At 46.7% G+C, this 25,420-nt stretch overlaps 1 protein-coding gene across 2 annotated transcripts in view; it reads left to right on the forward strand.

Annotated features, from left to right (window-relative positions):
* The window catches only part of septin15 (septin 15), a 37,696-nt gene that overhangs the window by 470 nt on the left and 11,806 nt on the right, over positions 1-25,420 (forward strand). For both annotated transcript variants that reach the window (XM_068724102.1, XM_068724103.1), the window contains exons 2-7: positions 3,163-3,262; positions 15,357-15,463; positions 19,368-19,468; positions 19,562-19,696; positions 23,079-23,196; positions 24,343-24,435. In XM_068724102.1, coding sequence (XP_068580203.1) covers positions 3,163-3,262; positions 15,357-15,463; positions 19,368-19,468; positions 19,562-19,696; positions 23,079-23,196; positions 24,343-24,435 — 654 coding nt within the window. The remainder of the gene's footprint in view (positions 1-3,162; positions 3,263-15,356; positions 15,464-19,367; positions 19,469-19,561; positions 19,697-23,078; positions 23,197-24,342; positions 24,436-25,420) is intronic.

Here is a 25,420-nt window from a genome sequence, read left to right on the forward strand (position 1 = left end):
GGTCATGTGTGGTGGACCCGGTTTGGACCCGGTTGACTTAGCGATACCAACTACAACGAGTCTTTAAAATGGCAGTTATTTAAACGGAGGCACGTTTTTACTACGTGGTCTTGTTTGGACGTGAATACTACAGTATTACTAGTATTACTCCAGACGGTATGTAGTCCGAGCCACGGTGGTTCAGAGCCCGGATGAACCGTTTACACTGGGAGCAGTGTATATTAACACAACTTGAATGTAATGAAGTAAAACGTTGCTTCTCTGGACTGCATTGAACACAGAAGTGTCTGAACCTCTCATTACTAGATATTAATAACCTGTCCCCCACATTACATGTATGTACCACTTCCACACATAGCGAGTCTTTATTATTAAAATGTGTAATTGTTGAATGCAGTTTAGTGGGGCTGTCCACATCTAGTTTGCTTTGTTAATTAAGGGCTTTGTGCACCTCACACTTACAACACAGCACCCTAGTGTTGGTACTGTACACGGCTGTGATGGCTCTGAGGGGGGGGGGGGGGCACAATGTCCACCTAGAGAGACAAAGAAAGAAAGAAAGCACACAGTACCAGGAGATATAGTCCTCAGCACACTATGTAAATGTCTCCTGTGATGCTATATTTAATACATGATTACATGGAGGTTCAAACAGCTGATGGAGGCAGCGATAGGGCCTCAGCATCAGCTGCCTCATGCATGAGTGAGGGAGGGGGTGATGATGTCAGTGAACCGGGCAGTTACTATCACCACCGGGTGGACGGGGGAGGGGGGAGGGGTTAACAGTAATGGACCGACGAGCCTTCCTCCTTCCCCTGCTGCCTGTTGTCTCTGGTCCGGTCACGTTCTCTTATTAAAGGTCCACATCAGTCGTGATGCGTTTCGGTGACAGGCGCCGGTCGCAGCATCGGGAACGTTGACGGCGGCAATATGATGAAGACGGTCGTCATTAAGCTGGAAATGTGATGTTTCTTTGTGTGAACGTCATTGTGTGCACACATGACCATGTGCACTGTATGTTGGTGCACACAGTGCAGGGTGGTGGTGGTGGTGGGGGGGGCCTTATGTAACATGGAACTTGTATGTGGGTGGATCACACATGGTGGAAAAGTGCTTTAGGCTCGGAGTAGTTCCACCTACTGAGTATTGATGAGGAATAGATTGTTTCTGTTTATTTCCCCACATTCACTGTGTCCATAGCGTCCGCTGCCGCTGCTGCTGCTGCTGGTGGTGGTGGTGGTGGTGGTGGTGTTGGTGTGTAGACTACAGTTTTGTGGATGTCACACTCCACAGTGGGGAAGTGAGGAATATACAGCAGAGGGTCGAGTTAGGCTGGTAATGGACATTATCCCGCTAACAGCAATCTAATCTAAGAAAGGAAGCTGAAGTCCATTCATTTTTATTTTAATGCTGTGTTGCAACCAAAATGTTACATTTTGAACAAGCCATGACTCCGTTTCCAACGCCTGAGGTTTTGCTAATACCTGGAACGATCATAACGTCCCGTAAGGTTCTGGTGCTGGACCACAGAACCCTTTGGCTCAGCTACGAGCCAGAAAGCTAACGTTGTGCTAGCAGGATTCAAAGTCAATAACGTTGCGTACTGTTGACACACGGTAAATATAATTTGACAGTATGTTTAACAGCAAGACCAGCTAGCTATCAGCCATGTTGCTGTCCCCTAATCAATGTCTATATTTGTTAGTTGCTTACTATTTTCTACCTATGGTAGTTCCTCATTGATTGGAGCTACAGCAGCAAAGTCCGAACATCAAATGTTCTTGTCTTCCAACACTGTCCTTTAATTGTCCAGTGGCTGGCTAGTATAAACCAGGGAGAAGATGTGGGAAAGCTTTTGTGAGGTCCAGCACTAACGTTGGGCGATGAGGTTCCAGTTCATCTGGGCGGGGTTGTGGGCGGGGCTTTACGGAGGCCGGTCGAGTTCTTCCACTTCATTTCTTTATGGACCTGGCTTTGATGTACCTTTAGTTGGTCCATGAACCACTGGAGAACAAGGCAGAGTGCTTCAACAATATCAAGAGAAGTAGTGGTGTTCTGATGACATGTCTGAAGTCAACTCACGTTTTGAAATTGTCAGTTCACCAGAAGCTCCACATTTGTTCCACTTCTTTATAGGATAATCCAGATTTAGGAGTTTAGGAGACGTTTAGGAGACGTTTAAGTGCTAGGCGTCTGGTGTTTTGTCTGGATTGGGACCGGAGACGAGTCAAAGGCTTGTTCCTGGTGATGAAAGTGTGTTTGTGTGAGTCTGGTTCTAGAGCCCCACCGCTGAAGCTGCTTTAGAGCCCTGCGGCTGTAAAGCTGTCAGAATATAACTTCCTCTTGTTTAATGACTTCACATTCTAGTCAAAACACGGCGTCGAGCTGTTATCGTCTGTAGCTACAGTACATATTCATGATCAAGGTTTTCATTTGACCCTGATCCCTAATCGAGTCCTAAAATCTCTGCCGGTACTAAGACTCATCCAGGGTGGGGGTGGGGGGGGGTTAGTAGAGAGAGCCATGGGGAAGGGAGGAAGAGATGAGGCAACACCTCGGCGGTAGAAACAGGGAGCAGCTGGAGAGCCTGGTCCCCGTCTTACATCAGTGAACACTTGGTGAGACTAGCTTTACGTTTCTGCTTTGAGGGACGGATTGGCTCATACTGGCTTATGTTACTCTTCTGTTTTAGTTCACTTATTTGACTCCCCCCCCCTCCCCCTTAAAGCAGCTTTTCTCCCCTCTTGTGTTCATCCCAGCTGCCCTTCACTTCAAAGGGGCTCTGTTGCTGCACGACTCTGAAATACTAATTGCAGGTTTAAAAGAAGAAAAAACAAAGATTTTTTTTTTTAGTCACTTCGTGCTCAAATAATGACAGTGTGCAGCTCACAATCTGCTACGTATTTGTAACCATAGTAACAGAGATTCTGTGTGTGTGTTGCGTGCATTGTGCTCTGTGAGTTGACTGTTCATGTTGCTACTTTATTCTATGTTAAAGATGCAAATGTCACTGAGAGCACAGCTTTTTATTATTCATTCATTCATATTGTGTGATTCCTGCATTAACTGTGTGTGTGTGTGTGTGTGTGTGTGTGTGTGTGTGTGTGTGTGTGTGTGTGTGTGTGTGTGTGTGTGTGTGTGTGTGTGTGTGTGTCCCTGCAGCAGCGGAACCTGGAGGGCTACGTGGGCTTCGCCAATCTCCCCAACCAGGTGTATCGGAAGTCGGTGAAACGAGGGTTTGAGTTCACGTTGATGGTTGTAGGTAAGTCGGAAACATCTGCCTCGTGACTGAGGACGTGAGAGTGTGTTTTGGTGCTCCTTTGCACGCACACCTGCCCATCTAACCTAAGTGTGTTTTCATTTTTGTGGTAATTGTGGGTCATCAGCGCACCGGTTGAAAGGAGGTAAAGCACGCTCGGCATGCGGCGCACTCGGCTGCTCCCGATGACGAGCCGACCGGCTGTTAGAGCGGTTTCTGCAGAGCGCCGGTTCCCCCGTGTGGCCCGGCTGTCAGAGCGGCTACGGTGTCGCTCGGTGACGGGAGAGAAAAGCTTTCCCGGGACGCACAATGACACATCTGTGAGCTCTGGAGGATTTGATTTGGATCGTGGGCTGCAGGATGTTGAAATCTGGTTGCAAAATGTGGCTCACGGCATAATGAATAGGAAGCAAGGACAGGGGAGCGGAGAAGCCATGTGCTTATATATGGACACACACCAAAGCTATAAAGAAGCCCAAAAGATCAGGCCCAACCCTACATGAACCCACATATGAAAATCCAAAGAGCAAAGGTTTTTTCAAGGTTCAACGTCAACAAAGCAGAATATTGCCTTAGATAAAACCAGTCTGTCTCAAGCCCGGTAGTTCTGTCTCAAGCCCGGTGGTTCTGTCTCAAGCCCGTTGGTTCTGTCTCAAGCCCGGTGGTTCTGTCTCAAGCCCGGTAGTTCTGCCTCAAGCCCGGTGGTTCTGCCTCAAGCCCGGTGGTTCTGTCTCAAGCCTGGTGGTTCTGCCTCAAGCCCGGTGGTTCTGTCTCAAGCCCGGTGGTTCTGTCTCAAGCCCGGTGGTTCCCTGCTGAAGACCTGACAAACAACACTTTTCGTAGGATCAGTTCAATGTTGCTTTTGGTCATTTCATTGGATTTTTGGACAGTAAACATAGAGAATATCCATAAGAAGTGGGCGTAGTCATCGTGACGTCACCCATTCCTTTGAGGACTGAGGTTTTGAAGCCTCAAGTTCGGTGACTTGGCCATCCCCATCCGAGCTTTTGTGCAACCAGTGAATGGAATTGACCATATTTGGACTGCGGAGGACGTCGTATAGGGCTCCGCTAGCCTATACAGTAAGCCCCGCCCCTAAAGCATCCCCTGCTTTCTGGTCTGTTTGACTCTAAATGTTCCATAATGTACTAAATGAACATCATGCTGTATTGAAGAAGACTGTAAACTAGAGATTGAGACCATAAACTCATGTTTACAATGTTTACTGAGGGAATAAATCAAGAGAGAAGTAGAGTCATTTTAGACTAGACTTCTATACAACCAGAGGAGTCGCCCCCTGGTGGACACTAGAGGGAATGCAGCTTTAAGACACTTCAGCATCGGCTTCACTCGTCAGTACCAGAGCTTGCTGCTTGTGAATATCACCAGACTGAAATCTGTGAGTGTGGTTTAGGAGGACTCACTGCAGTGTCACAGACAGACTAGCTGTTTTCCAGTCTTTATGCTAAGCTAAGCCAGCAATGTAACCATTCAAACCCTAACTAAACCGAGTGTAAACTCAAAAAGAAATAATTCACATCCTGTGAACTACACTCAGACCGTTAACGATTATATTTCCTTTCGTGCGTCTCTTTTTATTTCTGCTCCTTCAGACCTATTCAGTTTCTCATTGCTCTTAAACTCTGTTCCGGCAAGCATGAAGATATTGTAAAAGGTCATAAATCTGACTGAATGTATCTCGCGGTGACCCCGACCAGTTGAGTGGAAGGAGAAAGACGTTAACGCAAAGAGGCGTCCAACCTTTTATTCGTTCAGCCCGGGGCTTTGGCTTCCTGTTTGGTAAACAGCCACTGTGGACGAGCAGCAGGAGGGACACAAAGACAGCGGAGTGAGAACCAGAGAGGGATCCACCATCAATTAGTCCCTGTTTCAGGCCCTGGTTCAGGCCCTCTCTCTCTCATACGGGCCCCTCTGTCTCTCTTGCCAGATATCTTGGCTCCCAGCCCCGCATACCCCAGCTGATCCAAACGTCACACGTCACAGATGTAAGGAGCGGAGCGCTGTGCTCGCCACCCAGCGGACATTTAAAGAGCTGGTTTGTCCCATTTCTAAATGGGTTCTGAGAGCTGTGACCAAATATATTGGTCACAGTCTATTTTTATCCATGACACAGACGAGATGAAACTGACTATGACTTAATCTCCGTAGAATACCGTTGACAAAGAAGAGTTTACTCAAGAACCCTTTTTACAAAAGTTTCTGTATAGTGTTCTGTTGATGACTGTAGAGACGACGAGTATTAAACTCATGTATTGATGTTTCTTGTAGTAACTAAGTGTTTTGTCTAAAACGGGACTAACATATTCACGATTTTCATTGACGTAGCGGAAAACATGCTAAGCCTGCAGGAAGCAAGCTAGCGCTACTTTCAAACTTTTTTTTGTCTTCAAGAGGTACTGAACTCCAGTAGAAGAAGCTGTATGAATGAAGTTCTAGTGTCTACATCCATAGTCTGTATAGAAGAAGTGGACGTAGTCATCGTGACGTCGTTGGTTTGTGGACTGATGTTATGAAGCCTCGAGTTCGGCGATTTAGCCGTCGCCATCTTGGATTATGGCTGTCGCCATGTTGTTTTTTCGCAACCAATGAGAAGTGACCATATTTGGAATGCGGAGGAGTGACGTAGAGACTCCGTATACGACTCTGGTAGCGGCAGCAACCTGTCAATCACAGTAAGCGACGCCCCTAAAGCATCCCCTGCTTCCTGGTGTGTTTGACTCTAAATGGAGCATAATGTACTAAATGAACATCATGCTGTATTGAAGAAGACTGTAAACTAGAGATTGAGACCATAAACTCATGTTTACAATGTTTACTGAGGGAATAAATCAAGGGAGAAGTAGAGTCATTTTAGACTAGACTTCTATACAACCAGAGGAGTCGCCCCCTGGTGGACACTAGAGAGAATGCAGCTTTAAGGCTGGAGCGTTTTGCTCCTGTCTCTGAAGCAGCAGTCTGTGTTTGTCCAGCCAGAAAATCCAGTTTGAAGTTTAATAAGTCCAATCAAATGTGTAAAGCAATGTAGGTTGTTGGGCAATGTTAGGCTTTTACCATAAACTCTGTGTAACTTGGTTCAATAAACTCCTCCTCATGAAACATAGAATCAACCAAAAATACATTCTAAATAAATATTACCATCATTTCAAACCAAAGTAATTGAGACGTGACCAAAACTTTTTTGGGAAAAACCAGTGTCAGACAGAAACAGAAGACAGATTTATTTACATTGTCTTTATTTAAGAAGCAGGCAGCTGTAAGCCCGGCTGTGAAAGCAACGCCTGGCGGCTGCTGTGCTTGGTGGTGGTGGTGGTGGTGGTGGTGGTGGTGGTGGTGAAGTGTGAAAGCTCGGCTCCACCCGGAGGCTCGGCGTTGTTTTCTGTCGTAGTTTGGGAACGGGCAGATGGCGGAGTGTGAGGTGACCGGATCAAATTCCAACATGCAGGGGGGGGGGGCAGTTCATTCTCATACAAACCGCTAAAAGAATGTGGGCCATCCACACCTGCACTTACAGCTGTCCAGAGCAAATGGTGCCGTCGTTACCAGTCCTGTGTATTCCAATCCACATGTGCTCTGTGTGGAACAGAGAGCACATGTGGATTGGAATGGTCAGATGTTGGAGGCAACGCTGGTATTTTGGGTAATACTTGCCAACAACGACCAAAGCTGCACCGGTTATCCTCGCCAGAAGATTTTTTTTTTTCATCTTTCCGACGACGATCGTCGAACACTTCATGTGTGACGCTTCCGTCAGAGAAAACACAACCGAAGCTGAGCTTAGAATTGTGATATTTCATCAAGAACATTTTATTCTAAACGTCTCATTTAAATAAACCGTTTACTTTAACCAGATTCTGTAAAAACATGACAGTGAAGAACAGCCCGAGACCGCTTGGGGTTCAAAGGGTTAAAGAAACATTCCATGATTCTTCAAACTAGGTCTCATTGTCATTGTCGGGCCGTTCAGACTTCTCCACCGTCATGCTCACTTTCAGTTTTGGAGATAGCAAATTTTGGAGATTGGGGAAAATATGGAGAGCCTCCTAAAGCTTTCTAATTATACTTCAACATAACTTAAATCTAACTAAACACTTAGACGAGTCTGGCCAAAAGCTACCGCAAAAATGTCTGTACGATAAGATAACCGATGAATTCCTGCTTCTTCTGGTGAACAGACACTACTGGCCGTGGTGGACCGAGTGGCTCTGTGGCATCGCTTGTTCTGATACCAAACCAATTGTTGGTAGAAGATGAGAGCGATAAGAAGAAGAGATTGTTTGGTATGGAAGTCAGGATGATGGTTTTGTGTGTTTGTGTAGGTGCTCTTCATGCCCATGTGGAGCCGTGGGCTCACCAGGATGCAGCTCTACTTCTTCTCTCAGTTGGTCATTAAGAAGGAACCAGAAACCGCTCTTCTGGTGCCTTTTGTTGTCTTCAGCCTCTATTTTCTTCCTGCCCTCTATCCAACTCCCTGCCTCTTCCCAATCCGCCTCTCCCTGAGGGGGAAATAGAAGCTTCCTGCCCCTTTTGTCCAGCTGGCAGATTGAATAGAAACTCCTGGAAAGATCAACAAGCTCCAGCGCCAGCGCAGAGAGCTGAACAGAGCCGAGATTCAGATCCGAACCGAAGGGAGCCGGGAAAAGAGGGGAAGCGATGCCGGCTTCGTGCTGCTTCTGATGCGTAACAAGGCCGGCACTTAACCCCCCAAAGGAGGAGGGCCGATCAGAAGCTCACCCTGCAAGCCGAGCTTTGAGTTGCATGCAGGACGTTGAACCATTCCTTTAAAGTTTCTCTGGCTTTTGATTCCCCAAGTTTCCCCTGGAAGTAAATTCTTATCAGAGCAGCTTGTCCACCGCGCAACACTTGGATCAACCACCACCCCTGAAGCGACACGGACGCCAGTCCCCTGAGTGAAAGTCCTGTGTTTGTTTGTCTCATACAGAGACCACACAACAACAGACGGGTCTATTCACTTGGCAACTTATCAGCATGTGGCTCCCTCGTTTGTTACAAAAACACAGTTTGAGTCTCTGAAATGTGGCGATCAACTACTAGCAACATTAGCATCGGAGCATCGGAGCTCTGATCAACGCAGAACACACGGAGGAAGAACCTTGTTTTGGGGAAATATGCCTTTTTAGTCTTAGCGTGATACTCTCCACAAATGGACGCCACTTTTATGATTTTTGACCCGTGAATGCAATCAGCAGAAGTGGAAGGCCGACGTGGTAAACTAGTGGTGTAACGGAGCGTTCTGTGACCCGTACTGATCCCCCACTGTGAACCGCAGATCAATCCGTGTTTCAATTGACAGGAAAAGAGCTAGTAACGTCAGCGGCATCGCTAACGGCTAACCAACGCAGGTTCCCTTCAGTTACATTATGATGCGTTCAGGCTCTGTTCAGTGAACACGAGTGCTGGCCGACGTTAAATGATGACGTTCATCGTGATGCGTTCGCGTGTAATCTCGTAAAATGTAGCGTTGGTGAGAAACCTTTGTCGCACGACAAAGAGATGTGTTATGGAGCCGTCGTTGTTGTGAGACCTGTCGTCTCGTTGGGGCTGATGAGCACAGCGGGGCCTTCATGCACTGGTGGAGGCCTGTGAATGGAGAAAGTGCTGACGCCTCAGTCAGGCTAGTAGTAGTCAGTGTCTGTTCATCCGTCCTACTGCCTATCCCCTCGTTATGGCTGTACTCCTCTAAGCTTTTGAGCCGTGTGTGTGTGTGTGTGTGTGTGTGTGTGTGTGTGTGTGTGTGTGTGTGTGTGGATAAGACGGTCTTACCTACTGACCTTGCAGAAGGGAGTGAGTGAAGGAAGGCTTGGGTCCAGTTAATCTGCCGGCTTCACCACATGCGTTAATACACACCGAGCACACACACACACACACACACACACACACACACACACACACACACACACACACACACACACATTCACTCACGCACGCTCACACACTTCTTATGAAAAGTACCTCACTCCATTTTCCCTCCATCTACTTTATCTGGTTAAAGTTGTGTACCGTGCACCTCAATATATTTTTTTCCAACTTTTTGTGAAAAAGCAACATATTATTTATCTTAATTCTTTATTATCTTAATAAAGGCATCAACAAATAAAGTTGGGCTTATCTGTATGAAACAACAATGGAGGCTCCTTGGTCCGAACCAAGACGGCTGACTTCAGAGCGGACCGGATCCACTCCATCTTTTCTTACCTTTCACAATAAAAGCCCTATACAAATAATATTCGCAGGTGACACATTTTTGCAATTTATCTGCACGTCAGTTGTCGTTTTTATTAACTATTGTTTTTCTCAGAGAACGGAAATATGCGGCGAAAAAAAACGATTTTCTTCGGAACAAAGTCGATTTTTCGGACCTTTCGCGCTGCAAGTGAAGGCATCGACCAATCACGTTGTGCAGAATTTCTGCAATAGCAACATGGAAGCTTCACAGCCTCAACTTTATTCCTCCTTTCAACTTTGACAAAGCCAGCTCAGACCAGGTCCACTCCTTCCATCCTAACCTTTCACACTAAAAGCCCTCGACGTATCATACTTGAGTATTCAGCCTTTTTGTGCCGTTCATTTGTCCTTTAGTCCCAAGTCTCTCTTCATCATAAAGGGTCAGAATGAAGGATCTCAACATCACCTAGCTACTGCGTGTGGGTGTAGTGAGCTCTAACAAACTGTGGTCGCTAACGTGACGGAGACTCAAACACACCACCCACAGGGGGCGCTCACTGGCATGTGGTCAGTGTTTCTGGCTCTGTTGCTGAGCAGTGCCCCACTTGTGGTCCGATGGTTAAAGTTCAAGGATTGTGGTTTGCAAGTACGTGCAGAAATATGTGATTTTTGGGGAAGCAGGTTTTTTTTTTTTTTTCAGCTGTTCCTTAAAAAAGAAGTCATAATCTTGCTCTCATAGAGCAGGAGTAACGGCTTTAAAATGATGCTGCAGATTATGTAAATCACTTCTTCACACACTTTATCTCAGCGGTCCAGTTGCAGTCTGCTCAGTCTGAAAGTGGTGCAGCTTTAAGAGATGATTACTGTCCTCAAATGTTCTTCAGAGCGGGCCTCTCCTATTGGCTACTGTGCAGCGATCAGATGTCACATGATCGTATCGTCCATCGGCTCGTTAACGCTACACAGGAGCAGCAACGGCACCCTGTGCATGCTGCCTCACCACTACTGCACATGAGCAAACCGGCACTACCAACTCTGGTTGAACACCTTTGTGCACTCTGTTGTTTTTACCTGATGATGCCACATCGAGAGCAACACATCGGCAGCTGGAGAGCTAGTTAGCGTTAGCCGTTAGCAGCCGTTGGGCCGCTCGGGTGCTGCTTTGCTAAATATCGGATCTAACGGCTAACGTTAACGGAGGCTGCATTGAGTTACATTATGATGCGTTCAAGCTCCATTCAGGAAAAATGTTGATTGGGCGAAAGGTAAATGTTAACGCTGTCATGATGTGTTCAAGTGTAATCTTGTAAACTGTAGTTTTTTTGGAGCGAAACTGTCCAGTAGTTCGAAGGAGATGTTTTCACAGCAATATCAAACAGATTCTGACCGGTTTAACTTCACTAGCTGGTGAGTTAAGTGATGAGATTAATGCTGGCTGTCAGTTCCAGTGCTGTGGTATTGTGTAGCATGGGTTACTGGGTCGCACCTGGGGCAAACCCAGATCCCGGTAGAGGGAGTATGCGTCCCCTCTGGCCTGTAAATGTCCCAGGACCTCCCTGTCGGAGGAAGTGGCTACAAAGAGGGACATTACGAGTCATTACGACTTGGACCGGATACGCAGTAGACACTGGATGGACACACGGACGGATGAATGGGCTCTTACACTGTGCTACATTCCACAGGTGTTTCTTTTATTGTGTCCACACCCTGGGTACGGCATCACGGGCTACACACAGCTGGGCTGCATGGTCATAAAGTGCATCGTTGGTTTGTTGTGCTTGCAGGCGGTTCACGGGTTTTCAACTGCCACACTCCAAGAAAGTCAAATCCAAAAAGGACAAGTTGGAACTTGTGTCCTTTTTTTTTGCAGAAAGATGTTGCCGCGTCACCTTGAAGACGACAGAATTCTCAAACTTAATTCCATCTTTTCAGACATACAGCTGCACAACTACATGATGAAACATTGGGTATTGTGTAAAAATACCAGTACCCTTAAGGTGACATTGATACCATCAGAGTACTACCCATCATGTCAATGTCAAGGTTTAAATTGAAGGAATAAATAAATTGCAGACGGTGCATCTCAGGTGGACGTTCCAGAGCCTTGGATCCGTATCAAAGCGTCCATGTAGTAGCTGGACAGCAGCCTGCTTCGCCGTGACTCCGTGTTGCCTCTGGTGTGTGTTGATGGGGTCGTGTGCGTGTTCATGCATGCTCAGTCAAACCACCGCAGGCCAGTCGTTCCCTCTCCTCTTCTAAATTATTATTTTTTTTTCTTCCTCTCTCTGCTCTTCTCCGGTTCGCTCCGTCTCTATTTTGAGATGCACATGTCTGCTGTGACCCGGCACGTGCCGATTCTGTCAGATTTAGCCTCAAGCTCGGTGGATCGCAGCGGAACGCTCACTCGCTCAATTAACCCCCCCCCCCCCTCCCAAAAAAAAAAGGAAACCGGGTCCCTCATGTGCTCCCGTAACAGACGTGGGCGACCGCCGTCAGACGGAGTGCTGACACAGGCCGGGTCGGATTCTAACTCTGGCATAGACGCTGCTGGACTTGCAGATCCTTATCTTTGCCAAAGCACTGACCTTTGCCCTCCGTTCAACAATGGAGAATTATCTCTCCCAACAGTCTGGCATTCAGCAAACACAACTCTTCTCACATCCACCTCCTTTATGGAGTGTGTTCCCCAGATGTCTCATTTCACACTTTCTGGCTCAGGCCTCACACATGCCTGTTAGGTGTGTGTGTGTGTGTGTGTGTGTGTGTGTGTGTGTGTGTGTGTGTGTGTGTGTGTGTGTGTGTGTGTGTGTGTGTGTGTGTGTGTGTGTGTGTGCTAGTTAGTAGGCCTGTCAGGATGTGAGGGGGCCAGCTGCTGCCTCGGGGCTGAGAGAGAGGAATGTCAGGAATCCCATGGGAAAGCCTCTCTATTTGTTTGTGTTTCTGTCTCTCACAGTCCGTCTTTTGCTTCTGCTCTTTTCGACACTTCTATATTTATTGATATGCATTGGTTGTCAATATGTGAAACGGAAATGCGCACAACGCTGAGTTGGCGTCGATGAAGCGGTCAGTTTCCCGGTGCTCAGTAATCAGAATGGCAACGTTCAGGCTCCCTCATTTGGCTCAAAGGTGTACAGCAGATGTGAATACTCAAGAAAAGACGACGGAAGAAACTCTGCAAATGTATCTGCTGAGAGAGGGACAGGGAGGGAGAGGGAGGGAGGGAGGGAGAGGGAGGGAGGGAGAGTCCATCCATCACTGACGTTCAGGTCATTAGTCTATGTACGGAGGGCTGGCACTGCGCTTCCTCTTGTCATGTGGAACCAATATTTAATTAAAGCTGAACTAAAGAGGCTAATTGGGACGGGCCTGCCCTCGGGGGGGGGGGGGGTGTATCTATCTCCTCTTAAGCTGTACAGCCGATAACACACAATCATTCAACGTGTACTTGTTATTGTCACAGATGGAGACGATGATGCTGCTCACTTTCTAGATCACAGTGTAGTGCAGCCACCATGCTGTTGGATCAGGACCCGTGGCTGAGGAGGGGCTGCACCACTGTGGGTTCCACCATCTATTCTGATGAGGGTTAACGTTACCGGGTCTGTGCTTTGACTGACACAACAGACCACCACTGACTTAAAGAAGGGTTATTCAAGCGTTCGTACGGGGAAGATGATTCACCTCAAAGAATGTATGTCTATGGGGAGACGTCTTTTTGAGGCCATCACATGACGGACCAGGACATTTGAATTCCACCGGTTTGGGAATATTGTGAATCGCAATTATTTCAGTAATAATGGTGACATGACAGATTGCTATCATCACATGCCCACACCTAGAAGGTAGTGGAGCGTTCAGCAGCTGAAGAGACGGATCAGAGCCGTTCTAACGGGAGAGGGAATGTTGCATTCATATCTGTTGGCTGGACAGAAACACGACTGTAAACCGTCTGTGAAATATTAGTTTAGGTGGACGACCACTCACACCCGGCCTCAGCCTCCGTGTGAGTTTGGCTGTTGTCGGCTTCGACTTCTCACTTCCTTTCCTGTCCCTTTGCCTCGGCGGTGACGCCTACCTACCGACGGAGCAAAGCCACCAGGAGGTCAGAGGCGTCGGGATTGAAGGACGCACTCTCACTTCGCCCCCTTGAAGCAATTTACCCAGCACCACTGTGCTACCTGGTGTTGAAACGGCCTTCGTGAGCACACGTGTGAGCTCCTAACTCCATGCATTTATCTTTTGAAAGTCAAGGCTACAAAGCCTTCATTCTAAATGCTCGATGTTTCCAAAGTCGATGAGTAATCCTGACCTCGATATTGACCGACAAAGTGCTCGTATTGCATTTAGTGTTCTACCATCTGCTCAACCACGTTGTAGCCTTGCCACAAGTGTGTTTTTTGTATTATTTGACTCAGTGCTAACGTCACAGTAAAGCAACTCAATCTGGAGAACCTTGAGAAGACCCAGATATGGCGTCAGCCTGTCACCAGCTACATCAACATCTGGTCGTCATTGTGAGATGGAAAGCCTCCATCTGTCTGCTCTGGACCGAGCAACGTTGATAGCTTGGCAACATTGTTCTGTGAGTTCAGCAGTTGTCTCCGGTGGATTGCATTTATTAAAAGTCAAAGAATATATTCTTCTTCTTACCGTATTAACCGTCACTTCAAGAACACCGTCTGTTGTTGTGGGTTTGGATTGTCCTTGCAGAATGGTGGACTTTCCTTGAGTGGAGGATTTGTAGTTTAAAGGCCTGGTTTGATGGTTGCTTCTCTCCATCACTGCAGTGGTCTGAACCCCCTGAGGACAGGTCCGGACCGATCAGCCTCCCTCGCTCAGCTTTAATCATTTGGATTGGATTTTGAGGACAGATTTTAGGAACTCTTGATTAATTTTAGTTTGATGAATCCCCCCAAAAAAGAATCAATCAGGATGAATCAATAAAGGCGTGGTGGGTCAAGAAATCCACAGTTCAGTATGTACCAAGGTTTTGGAATCCCAGTTTGGTACGTTTTCAATACGGCAAGGGATCACAAATGTTCTTTTATTTTGAAAAATGAAAGCATTAAAAGGGAGCTCATTGGCCATACTGCCTCCTATTAAAATGAAGCAATGAACCCTGGTTGGTGTTTTCGGTCACACGGCTGAAAAGCAGGGCGACGGCGTTCTGGAAGTCAGTCGGAGGTCTTGCTAGGACAAGCGTGCCGTCCTCCCCTCCGACGCCCTCACGAGACACGAGCCGGATGCTCAGCCGTCGGTCACGGCGGCGGGTGAGAGGGCGTGTGCAGCGCCTACCTTCTGGAGCGGCCGCGCTCTTCATCAAGTGAACGTCGCCTCAGTGTTCGTGCCACTTCTGATGGAGAACGGAAAGTTGGCCCAGAGAGGAGAGAAGTGGGGAGATTTATACGTAAGGGAAGCTCAGTGAAAGGGATGGAGGGGGGGGGAGGGGGGGGGAGTAAACGGGAGGTGGAGAGGAAATGTTTTATTCCCTCTATTTGAAAGCTTTTCTTGCTGGCAGACGAGCTCCTGACCTTCTTCCCCTCACAGACAATGAATCTACTTTATTGTCTCTGCAGCTCTGTCCCTCCCGGCCGTGTGTGTGTGTGTGTGTGTGTGTGTGTGTGTGTGTGTGTGTGTGTGTGTGTGTGTGTGTGGGGGGGGGGGGGGGCACATGCATTCGTGTGTGTGTGCAGGCTACGCACATGCCGTTGTGCATTGCTTTTAATGCACGTGCTCGTAGTAAAGCGTGCATGCGTGTGAATAACATGTGGCGAGCAGGCCGCATTTTCATCACTGTGCCGTGAGATGAAGAGGCGGCGTTAAAGTCATCATGTTTGTTTGTTTGTTTGTTTGCATATTTAAAAGTATTCCGTTTTTGAATGTCTGTCCTCAGGTGAATCTGGTCTGGGGAAGTCGACTCTCATCAACTCTCTGTTCCTGACCGACCTGTACTCCAAGGACTACCCCGGGCCCTCCCAGCGCATCAAGAAGACAGTGCAGGTGAGCTCACTGGGTCACAGACTCACGGGTCACGATAGAGGTCAGGCTGTAAGTAGGTCATATATATAGAGAGAGAGAGAGAGAGAGAGAGAGAGAGAGAGAGAGAGAGAGAGAGAGAGAGAGAGAGAGAGAGAGAGAGAGAGAGAGAGAGACTAGTTTTGTCCTTTTACGGTCACGACAAACGGAGGAGGATCGAGGCTGAATCTCGAGCAGCAGAGGGAGGAGAGAGGGAGGAGGAGGAGGGAGAGGAAGACAATACTGAGTTGAGGAGGTGGACAGAGAGGCAGTGATGGATTATAAGACTGTGACGGGGGGGAGGGGTGGGACTAGTAATACGGGAGAGTCCTGGTATTCTCCCTGAGGCCTGATAGGGTCAGTAGCAGGGCAAGAACTTCCCCATGAAACGTGACACACACACACACACACACACACACACACACACACACACACACACACACACACACACACAAATATAGCTATATGAGGCTAAACTAGAAAATAACACAATTTGATGACACACAATTGTATTTGTGTTGCTGTGAGCACAGGGGCTGGGTTTAGCTGTGTGTGTGTGTTGTAGCTGCTGCGGTAGTCGTCCAATCGCGCGTCGCATTGACCTGAAAAGCGCTTGTTGTGATTGGCTGCGAGCAAAGCCGTAAAAAAATGGTCCAAAAGGTTGTTTTCTGTAGATCTGAGCACAAAGATGATGGATTGCCGGTTTCATTTGACTTGAGACGTTTTGATACTACTGGGTTGTTTTGGTGGATACCCTTAATTAAAGGCATTGAGTACCAGTACCCAGCCCTACGAGCACCACACACTGAATTTATTCATCTCCAGTGTGTTGAGGCGGAGGCGGCGATCTCAAGCCTGGATATTATAAACCATCACCATGGTTAAATACCAGGAGAAAGATGTTTCGACACTAAAGGCACAACGTCATTTGAGATGGCTGAACTGTGTAATTGGTTCATTTAGAAGGAATCTCCACAACCAATGGAACGTTTGAGAACTTTGTCACACAAATTAGCACCGTTGACCCAAAGCCAGCAGTCTAAACAGTGTTGACCAGTGGAGCTTAACTGCCGTTGGTCACGACCACTTTGATTCAAACGCTGCTTTTGTCGCCGTACAAACTGTTCCAGGAAACGGGAACGGTTCACTGAAGGGGGGTTTGAGATGGATTAAATGGTGTGAACCTTTTCCTACTCCAACAACTCTACTGAATAAAAAGATTCCATCCCAGCAAGAACATCCAAGGATGGCTGGCGTTCGGCCAGCCATCCTTGGATGTTCTTGCTGGGACGTTCCATATTCTGGTCAGGTGATGAACGACTAGCGTTCGGCTAGTCGTTCATCACCTGACCAGAATATGGAACGTCCGTCAACTGAACCAGCTCCACGAGCGATGAATGTATTATGTTCTGATCGGCACGAGATGCGGAGAAAGATTCCAGAGAAGCTTTGTGGATCTGGAGTTCTGTTTATTTAACTTTCCGGTCCCAGGGGCAGGAATGTCCTTTAATGCTCAGTTACTGATTCATTTGTCTTCTGTTGTTGGATTAAAAAAAAACGCTTTTGTGGAAACAAATTCAAAGTAACAAACTTTGTTTTGGTGTCCGTCCTGCAGCTCTACAGTCTTTCCCGACGCAGGAAATCTCGTAATAATTCAATAATAAATCCCCCAAAATAGTTTGTCACAAACACCCCATAAAAGACGTTTACTAATTTCATTAATTAGCTCATTCACCGCACCAACTCATGAATGCTTGTGTTGCGCTAAATAACGGATTGTAGAAAGAAATGGCGTGACGTCGGCGTATCTTTAGCCGCTCTGTTTGGTTTCTCCGCTCGGTGCTAAATTTACGGTTTTTGGCAAGACTGAACAGACATCTTGCTCCCGACTCTTTCCTCTTTGGGTCCGTCGCTCACGCCGAACCTCGCCTGAACCCACCAGCGCGGCCCGGGCGCACATGCTCTCCTGCAAGTAGCAGTTAGTGCGTTCGCCATCGGCTGCTGTGGTCTGAGGCTGAGGGGGAGAGACTGGGTCAGAGTATTTCTAGTCCAGAACAAACTCTCATGCTTTGTCGTCGTGTCCCCCCCCCCCCCCCCTCCTCCACCTCCACCAGATCAGATTTCTTTTTAAATGATGGTGTTGCGACTGACGGCATTTTTGAGGTTTTCTCCCGATGTGTTTTTCTTTGGTGGAAATAGCAGATTTGGGTTTTCGAGGCGGCTAACATGTCATGCACAACACCCGCTGGATGCACAGTTAAGCCAAGATATGTCAAATGACTGCGGTGCGGGATATATAATATGTGTGTGTGTGTGTGTGTGTGTGTGTGTGTGTGTGTGTGTGTGTGTGTGTGTGTGTGTGTGTGCGTGTGCTCGGCCGTAAGGTCGGGACAGCTTATCTGAAGGTTGGTGGAAGCTGAAGAATGTTTGTGTTTGAGTGAGAGGCCTGTAGTTTGAGTTAAAGGGGCCGTCCTAAAATAACTACACGGCCTCGTGAAAGTATGCGGCGGCGGCGGCGGCGGCGGCGGCGGCGATGTGAGGGAACAGCAGACGAGCTGCAGGGAATGATGGATGTGTGGGAATTCTCAATTTGTGCCGTGTGCCATCTTAATGTACTCTTCACCAGTAATATATATATATATATATATATATATATATACTGATATTTACACATCTGAACACATCTCACAAGTGTTCCCTTTATTTTAATACCAACACTATTAGAATAGCCCTTGCAGTTGCACAACGCTACTCATTTTAGTGGCTATGCTATTTTTGAGCGGAGGCCTAAAAATAGGCCCGAGGTTTAACAGGTTAACATTTCATTACACTTTGTTTTCTTCTTCTTTTTACAAAGGGAACCAAAACAGCAGCCAGCAGTGAGGAAGCTCTTGGGTGGATAAAATAAATAGGAAACTAAGTTTAAAATCAAACCCTCGAAACTACAAACAAATCTGCTTTGAATTGAAATCAGACGCTGTCACTAAGTTCTGAAGAACACATTTGCACCAATTTCTATATTTCATGCATTTTTCTTGGCAGACGTTTCTCGTCATAACTTCCAGTAAAGTATACAAATCGACCATATTTCAGCTTGTAGACACTCATACGTATAGAAACTCTAACGGAGCATCTGGAGACAAAGATCACACGGTAGAGTGACAGTAGAGTGGTGAATAGCAGCAGAGTCGGCTCGTCGGTGTGCCTACAGTGTGGTTGTGGTTGATGGGAGAAACATTACGTTACATTACAGTCATTTAGCAGACGCCTTTATCCAAAGCGACGTACCAGAAGATGTGAAAACAGGATTTCAGCTGCGGGGGCAGAGCGGCTCTGTTCCTCGGGTTCTCCTGCCGTGCTCGTCGACGGGTTCTGTCCTGTTAGTGGAGCATCAGCATAAGCCCCACCCCCGCTGCGGCAAAGCGCGCCCGCGGCTTCTTTAGTCAGAGTTCATTAATAGTGAACACGACTACACTGGACCAAACTCTAAACAGCACTGCACCGGGACCCCAGCAAAGGAGAAGTCCATCGGATGAGCGGTTCTTGAGATACACAGACCTCTGACCTCTGACCAGGTAGCATAATATTGTTAAATATGACGTATGAGATAACGTATCAGGTGAAAGATAGTAATATAAAGTAGACTACAGCAATATAACAGTATCAAATACTATATGATAGAATAGTATGATAGTGTGGGGATAATGTAGATCACATTTGTAGAAAAGGCACGAAATTGGTACATAATTCAACAAAAGTGCAGGAAATGAAGTGTCTGATGGTCAGACACACACACACACACACACGTTGAGTGCAAAAAATGCAGAAAGAAACTCAGATTCCAGAGTCAGGACTAGGTTCTGATTCAGATGATGTCGGTGTGTTTCAGGTGGAGCAGTCCAAAGTGCTGGTAAAGGAAGGAGGAGTCCAGCTGACGCTCACCATCGTCGATACTCCAGGTTTTGGAGATGCGGTGGATAACAGTAACTGGTGAGCCGCGCTGGCATGTTCAGGGCGTTTCACCAATAGATCAGACGTTGGTTGGCGTTTCTCTGCCTGATCTCTGCTTCTCCATCCTTCCAGTTGGCAGCCAGTCATCAACTACATTGACAGCAAGTGCGAGGACTTCCTGAACGCCGAGTCAAGAGTGAACCGCAGGTCCATGCCGGACAACCGAGTCCACTGCTGCCTGTACTTCATAGCGCCCTCTGGACACGGGTAGGTCTGCATGAGACCAAGGTGTGTAACATGAGCTGGGTTTCACATCAAGTAAGATCAGACAGCAATGAGATAAGATGCTCCATCCCACATGTTGGAAAAACTGCACTTTTTGAAGCCTTGAGTTCGGCATTTTGGCCGTCGCCATCTTTGTTTTTGTCCAACCATTGAATGGACGTGACCATGTTTGGACTGAGGAGTGACGTAGAGACATCGTATACGTCTCTGGTAGCGATCTGTCAATCACCGTGTAGCCCCGCCCCTAAATCATCCCCTGCTTTATGGTCTGTGTGACTCTAAATGGAGCATAATGTACTAAATGAACATCATGCTGTATTGAAGAAGACTGTAAACTAGAGATTGAGACCATAAACTCATGTTTACAATGTTTACTGAGGGAATAAATCAAGAGAGAAGTAGAGTCATTTTAGACTAGACTTCTATACAACCAGAGGAGTCGCCCCCTGGTGGACACTAGAGAGAATGCAGCTTTAACACACTTCAGATTCACTTACCAGGTTGCTGCCTGGTCACTACAAGCCCTTTGACGTTTAAAACAGTCGCTCCATTGTTAAAGTGAATTATTGGTTAAAGCACCTTGAAGTGTCATAGGTGTGTCAGTGAAGTGGGATGAAAACCTTCACAGCCTTTGTCTTGGAGACAAAGTCTACCTTTTAAATCCAGTTTCCAATCCTCTGTCAGCAATGCAAGCTGAGGCTGAAGCAAACGTGTGTGTGTGTGTGTGTGTGTGTGTGTGTGTGTGTGTGTGTGTGTGTGTGTGTGTGTGTGTGTGTGTGTGTGTGTGTGTGTGTGTGTGTGTGTGTGTGTGTGTGTGTGTGTGTGTGTGTGTCATAGACGAGGAGGCTGCCAGCCAGCGTATGTGACCCACAAAGGTTATATAACCCAGTTCTGCTCATGCTCAGTAGAGCCCCGCTCTCCATCACTGAAATCACCCAATCAGAGCGGAGGCTCGGAGCGGCTCACAGAGGCAGACAAACGCACTCTGTCTTCTCTCCTCTCTCTGTGTGTGTGTGTGTGTGTGTGTGTGTGTGTGTGTGTGTGTTTTCTCACTTGGCATCACTAGAACATTCCCTGTTTGTCAGTAGAGCTGCAGCACCAGCTGAGTTTGATCTACATGGATTCAAATCTTCCCTGCGTCGTTAATGAATCCCTAACGAGTCACATGTGAGATGTGTGAAGCTACACTCCTGTAACAGCTGCAGCTGTGAACGTGTTGCTTTCAGTTACTGTGAGGAACGTCTGACTGGTTATGAAAGCGTCTCAATGTAGTACCGATGTGTCTCTGTATGACCTACATGGGTTCGTCTTGGTGCTCGTCAGCGGTGCCACAGGGTCACCAGAACCGCTGCTAGAACCTCTGCTCTGGCCTTTACTGGACCCGGTCACGGTGCTGTTGTGACTTTTCCGTCAAAGTCATTTTCGTCATCGTGTTTAAATGTGAAACTGAACTATGCTGCAAAACAAAGGCGTGCGGTGAATAGAATGTTCCAGCTTTAGACAGGAAGTGCAGGACAAGCGCTGGATGAAAATACATGGCTGTGTCACGTGTCGCTCTCGGGTTGTTGATGCGTTCAAGCTAACTTTGATGCTTTCAAAATGCCAAGGAGAGATTGTTCACTTCTCCGTGTAAATGTATCAGGTTCTTGTGCTTTTTCCTGTCACCTTCAAAACCTCTGCAGCAGCTGCAGAGTCTCAGTTTGCGTGTTCCAAAAGTCACCCGACACGTGGCTGTACGACTTGAAATCCCTCGAATTCCTGCGCTAGAAGTCAAACGCGTGCTCCTGTTCCCAGGCGTAGCCCGTCTGTGATGAGTTACACCCCGAGATAACGCAGGGAAGACGCTCCAACCAGCGGTGAGCGTCGCCAGTTTGACGCTTCGCCGGTTGAACTCCCTTTGTCGGTGTCTCCTGCGGTCTTTTAAGTCTCCCTAGACCAGACGGTCTGACTCCGGGTTCTATCTGGGACCGCAGTGGCTCCAGGACTCCTCTGGTGCAGGATCACACGCCAACCTGACCCCGTTCTCAGCAGCTCGTTCATACACGGACTCTGAGTACTAGTGGACCAGGGAACAGCTGTTCTGTTGCCTTCTTTGTGTTTCTGCATTCCTGGGATGAGTACCTCAACATTGACCCACAGACTCTCTCTCTCTCTCTCTCTCTCTCTCTCTCTCTCTCTCTCTCTCTCTCTCTCTCTCTCTCTCTCTCTCTCTCTCTCTCTCTCACACTCACATTCACACTCACACTCACACACACACACACACACACACACACACACACACACACACACACACACACGACTGTATTACAAAGACCTCGTCAGCCCCTCAAGACGAAACCATCAGTTCTCACCACAGAAGAAGAACACGTCGGTCTTTCTCAGCTGTTGTGGGCTCCATGTAGGGGTATAGTCAGCCCTCTGCTGGAGACCCGCTGAACCGCATTCACTCTGGAGAGTCATGCACTTTCCCTTAGATTCCTTCTCATGAATAAACTCTTCTTTCATAGAAAGCGTCGCGCTGCCGATCCACGAAGCGGTTCCACGGTTATCGACCGCGAGCTCATTTTTAGTTTTTCCAGTCGTCGTGGTTTTTCCTGTGAGAGCTCGTCCTGTTCAGAGATGAGGAGGGCGGAGATTAACCTGGTCCTCCTCGGCCCAGTCCCAATGTCCCCCCTAAAGCCTTAACCCTGAACCCTCAGGGACTTGACTCACGTTACCTGGTCACTGCACGAGTGTGAGAGGCTGCCAGGGCTTGAAATGGTGTGAATACCAATGGGACTGCATACATGCCTCTCGACATCTCGTCGCTTCAATAACAAAATGAAATGTTTGATGAATATGTCTGTGTAATATAATCATTCAATCAATGCATTCCTCTGATTCCATGTGTTTTTATGTTCCATCCTTAACCCTTAATGCTTCTGAGTGACTTTAACACGGCAGGCTGAACACCCATGTGCCATCTTCTCCGGCTTCCACTGGCAACCCGTGTTTAACGTCACACTGCTATGAATTGTGGGTAATTCTCTCAGGCACAGCCTGCAGAAATGTGGACTTTCGGAAAGTGAACTACACCGCGGTCACATAAACACAACGAGGGCGTTGAGGCGGACTAGTCGGCTTGATGACATTTTGTAGTCTCTTTAAGGCTTTTTTTTTTATTAAAGACGCGTAAAAGCTTCAGAATTCATGAGCGGTGTGTTCTGTGACGTGTTTTACCCTGGGGGAGGCAGACAACGAGGCTTTGGGTATTGGCAGAAACCGAGTACTGCACAAGTAATGGAATGATCGGAGGAAAACGGTGTCAGGTGTCTTACATATGAATGGACCTGTTGTGAAGGTTTTCTTTCTGTCTGTCCTTCAGTCTGAAGCCGCTGGACATCGAGTTCATGAAGAGACTCCATGACAAAGTCAACGTCATCCCTCTTATTGCGAAAGCTGACACCCTGACCCCAGAGGAGTGCCAGCTTTTCAAAAAACAGGTGTGTGTGTGTGTGTGTGTGTGTGTGTGTGTGTGTGTGTGTGTGTGTGTCACATTAGTAGGATAAGAAGCGCTGCTGCTACAGGCCAACTAATGTACACAGATACATAACAATGTTGCGTATTTGTATCTGAGATACGGAGCTACAGGAGGCAGTTAGCCGAGCTTAAACATGTCCAGTTCATTAGTATGAAGGTAGATTTGTGTCTTTATTACGCAAACAAAAAAAATATGTTTTGAAAGCAAATTTCTCGCACTGCAATCAAAAATCAAGTTTGTAAGTGAAAATATATAAACTGAGAATAAATGATTTGTTAGTTTTGCTTATGAAACTATAATTTTTGGTTGCAAAACAAAAACCTTTGCTTTCAAAACCAAAAGCTACGGTTTCAAAACCAAAAGCTACGGTTTCAAATGATGAGCGGCATGGAGGTAAGTTGACATTCTATTGCTCTGGTAGCACTTCACTTTGTTTTCATGTTGTTAGTGTCGTAGAGTCTCTTTCTTTAAAGAACGACATGAGGTGTTGTTGACATGAAGCTTCACTTTCTGCGTGCATGTGACGTAAGTCCAACCCACCAATAGAAACTCCTGGCTCATTCAGCAGCGTATGCCCCGCCCACTACGTCCAAACTCAACTCGTAGCTTTATGTTTTGGTTTTGGTTTTGAAACCGTAGCTTTTGGTTTTGAAAGCAAAGGTTTTTGTTTTGCAACCAAAAATTATAGTTTCATAAGCAAAACTAACAAATAATTTATTCTCAGTTTATACATTTTCACTTACAAACTTGATTTTTGATTGCAGTGCGAGAAATTTGCTTTCAAAACATATTTTTTTGTTTGCGTAATAAAGACACAAATCTACCTTCATAATTACTTCCTCTCAATCTCAATGGGTTGTTTTATTGTTTGTTTGAGTACAGATTAAAGATGAGATACGACATGTTAATTAGAGTTGTTTGTAGGCATATTTTTGATCTTTGGACAGAGCTAGGCTTATGCTAAGCTAGGCTAATCACCGCCTGGCTCTATGCACCATAGTTCATGCATAGACATGAATCTAGCTCCCAGAAAAACATTAAAGATTGTAAACCTTCAGGAAAGAAGTTCTGAACGTTATTCTGATCTCTCTCTCTCTCCTTTCGTCAGATAATGAAGGAGATACAGGAGCACAAAATCAAAATTTATGAATTCCCAGACACGGAGGACGACGAGGACAACAAGCTCATCCGAAAAATTAAGGTAATGGACACAATTATGTTCATGATTTTAAAACAAATTGAATCGCTCAAAATCTCCTGTGTAGAGGAGCTCATTGAGAACTTTTACTTTTACTTCCATGTGACTCTAGTAACAACTAGGAAGAGCACACGGTGTGCTGCATGTTGCATCATGTCCGTGACATGAACATGAGTGGAGGTCCTGTCACAGCAGCACTTAAAGGGCCGGTGTTCAGGGTGAAGTTGGATCTATTGGCAGAAAGAGAATATAATATTAATAACTATGTTTTTGTTAGTGTATAATCACCGTGAACTAAGGATTGTTGTGGTTTCGTTAGCATAGAATGGTAGGAGGTCCTCTTCACGGAGTCCGCCATGTTGCACCGCCTTGTTTCTACAGTAGCCCAGAGCGGTCAAACCAAACACCAGTTCTGGAGAGAGCCTTTAGCAATTTTTCAGTTTGTTGCAATCTGCAACTTGCCACTAGATGGCACTAAATTCTACACACTGCTCCTTTTTAAAAACCGGGAGACGTCGCATTGTAGTCAGTAATCAGTTCATTCCAATTGAGCATCTGCAGTGGAATACACCTGCGTCTTTCATTTTGAATTCGTCTTATGTAATTCTTGACGGAACAAAAAGTCCATAATGCAGCACGCTGTTGAAGCAAATGAACTACATTGCACCATCCAGTTCTTCTCAAACCCGGCTTTACAGGAGTACAAGCTGCTCCTCGTGTTTTCCTTAGCAACAGAGCGAAGAGTGAACTATCTTGCTAACTTTTTTTTTGTGCTAACGGTTAAAAAGCTAGCTAGCGTCGAGTACTTTTCCCTCATGTCAATGACTACTGAATGATGTGATAAACAACCCTGAGAACAAATTGCTAAATGCTAGCGTGTTTCTGGCTTGCTAGTGTGTTAGCAGTTAGCATGCCAGCTAAAGTAATTAATGTATAACTTTGTATTGTAGTCCCTACATTACCAAGCATTTAGCACCGACTTTGAGGA

The sequence above is a fragment of the Cebidichthys violaceus genome, unplaced genomic scaffold, assembly GCF_023349555.1.
Source record: "Cebidichthys violaceus isolate CVI_PGR_0920_01 unplaced genomic scaffold, fCebVio1.0.p SCAF_3, whole genome shotgun sequence".
Lineage (NCBI taxonomy): Eukaryota > Metazoa > Chordata > Actinopteri > Perciformes > Stichaeidae > Cebidichthys > Cebidichthys violaceus.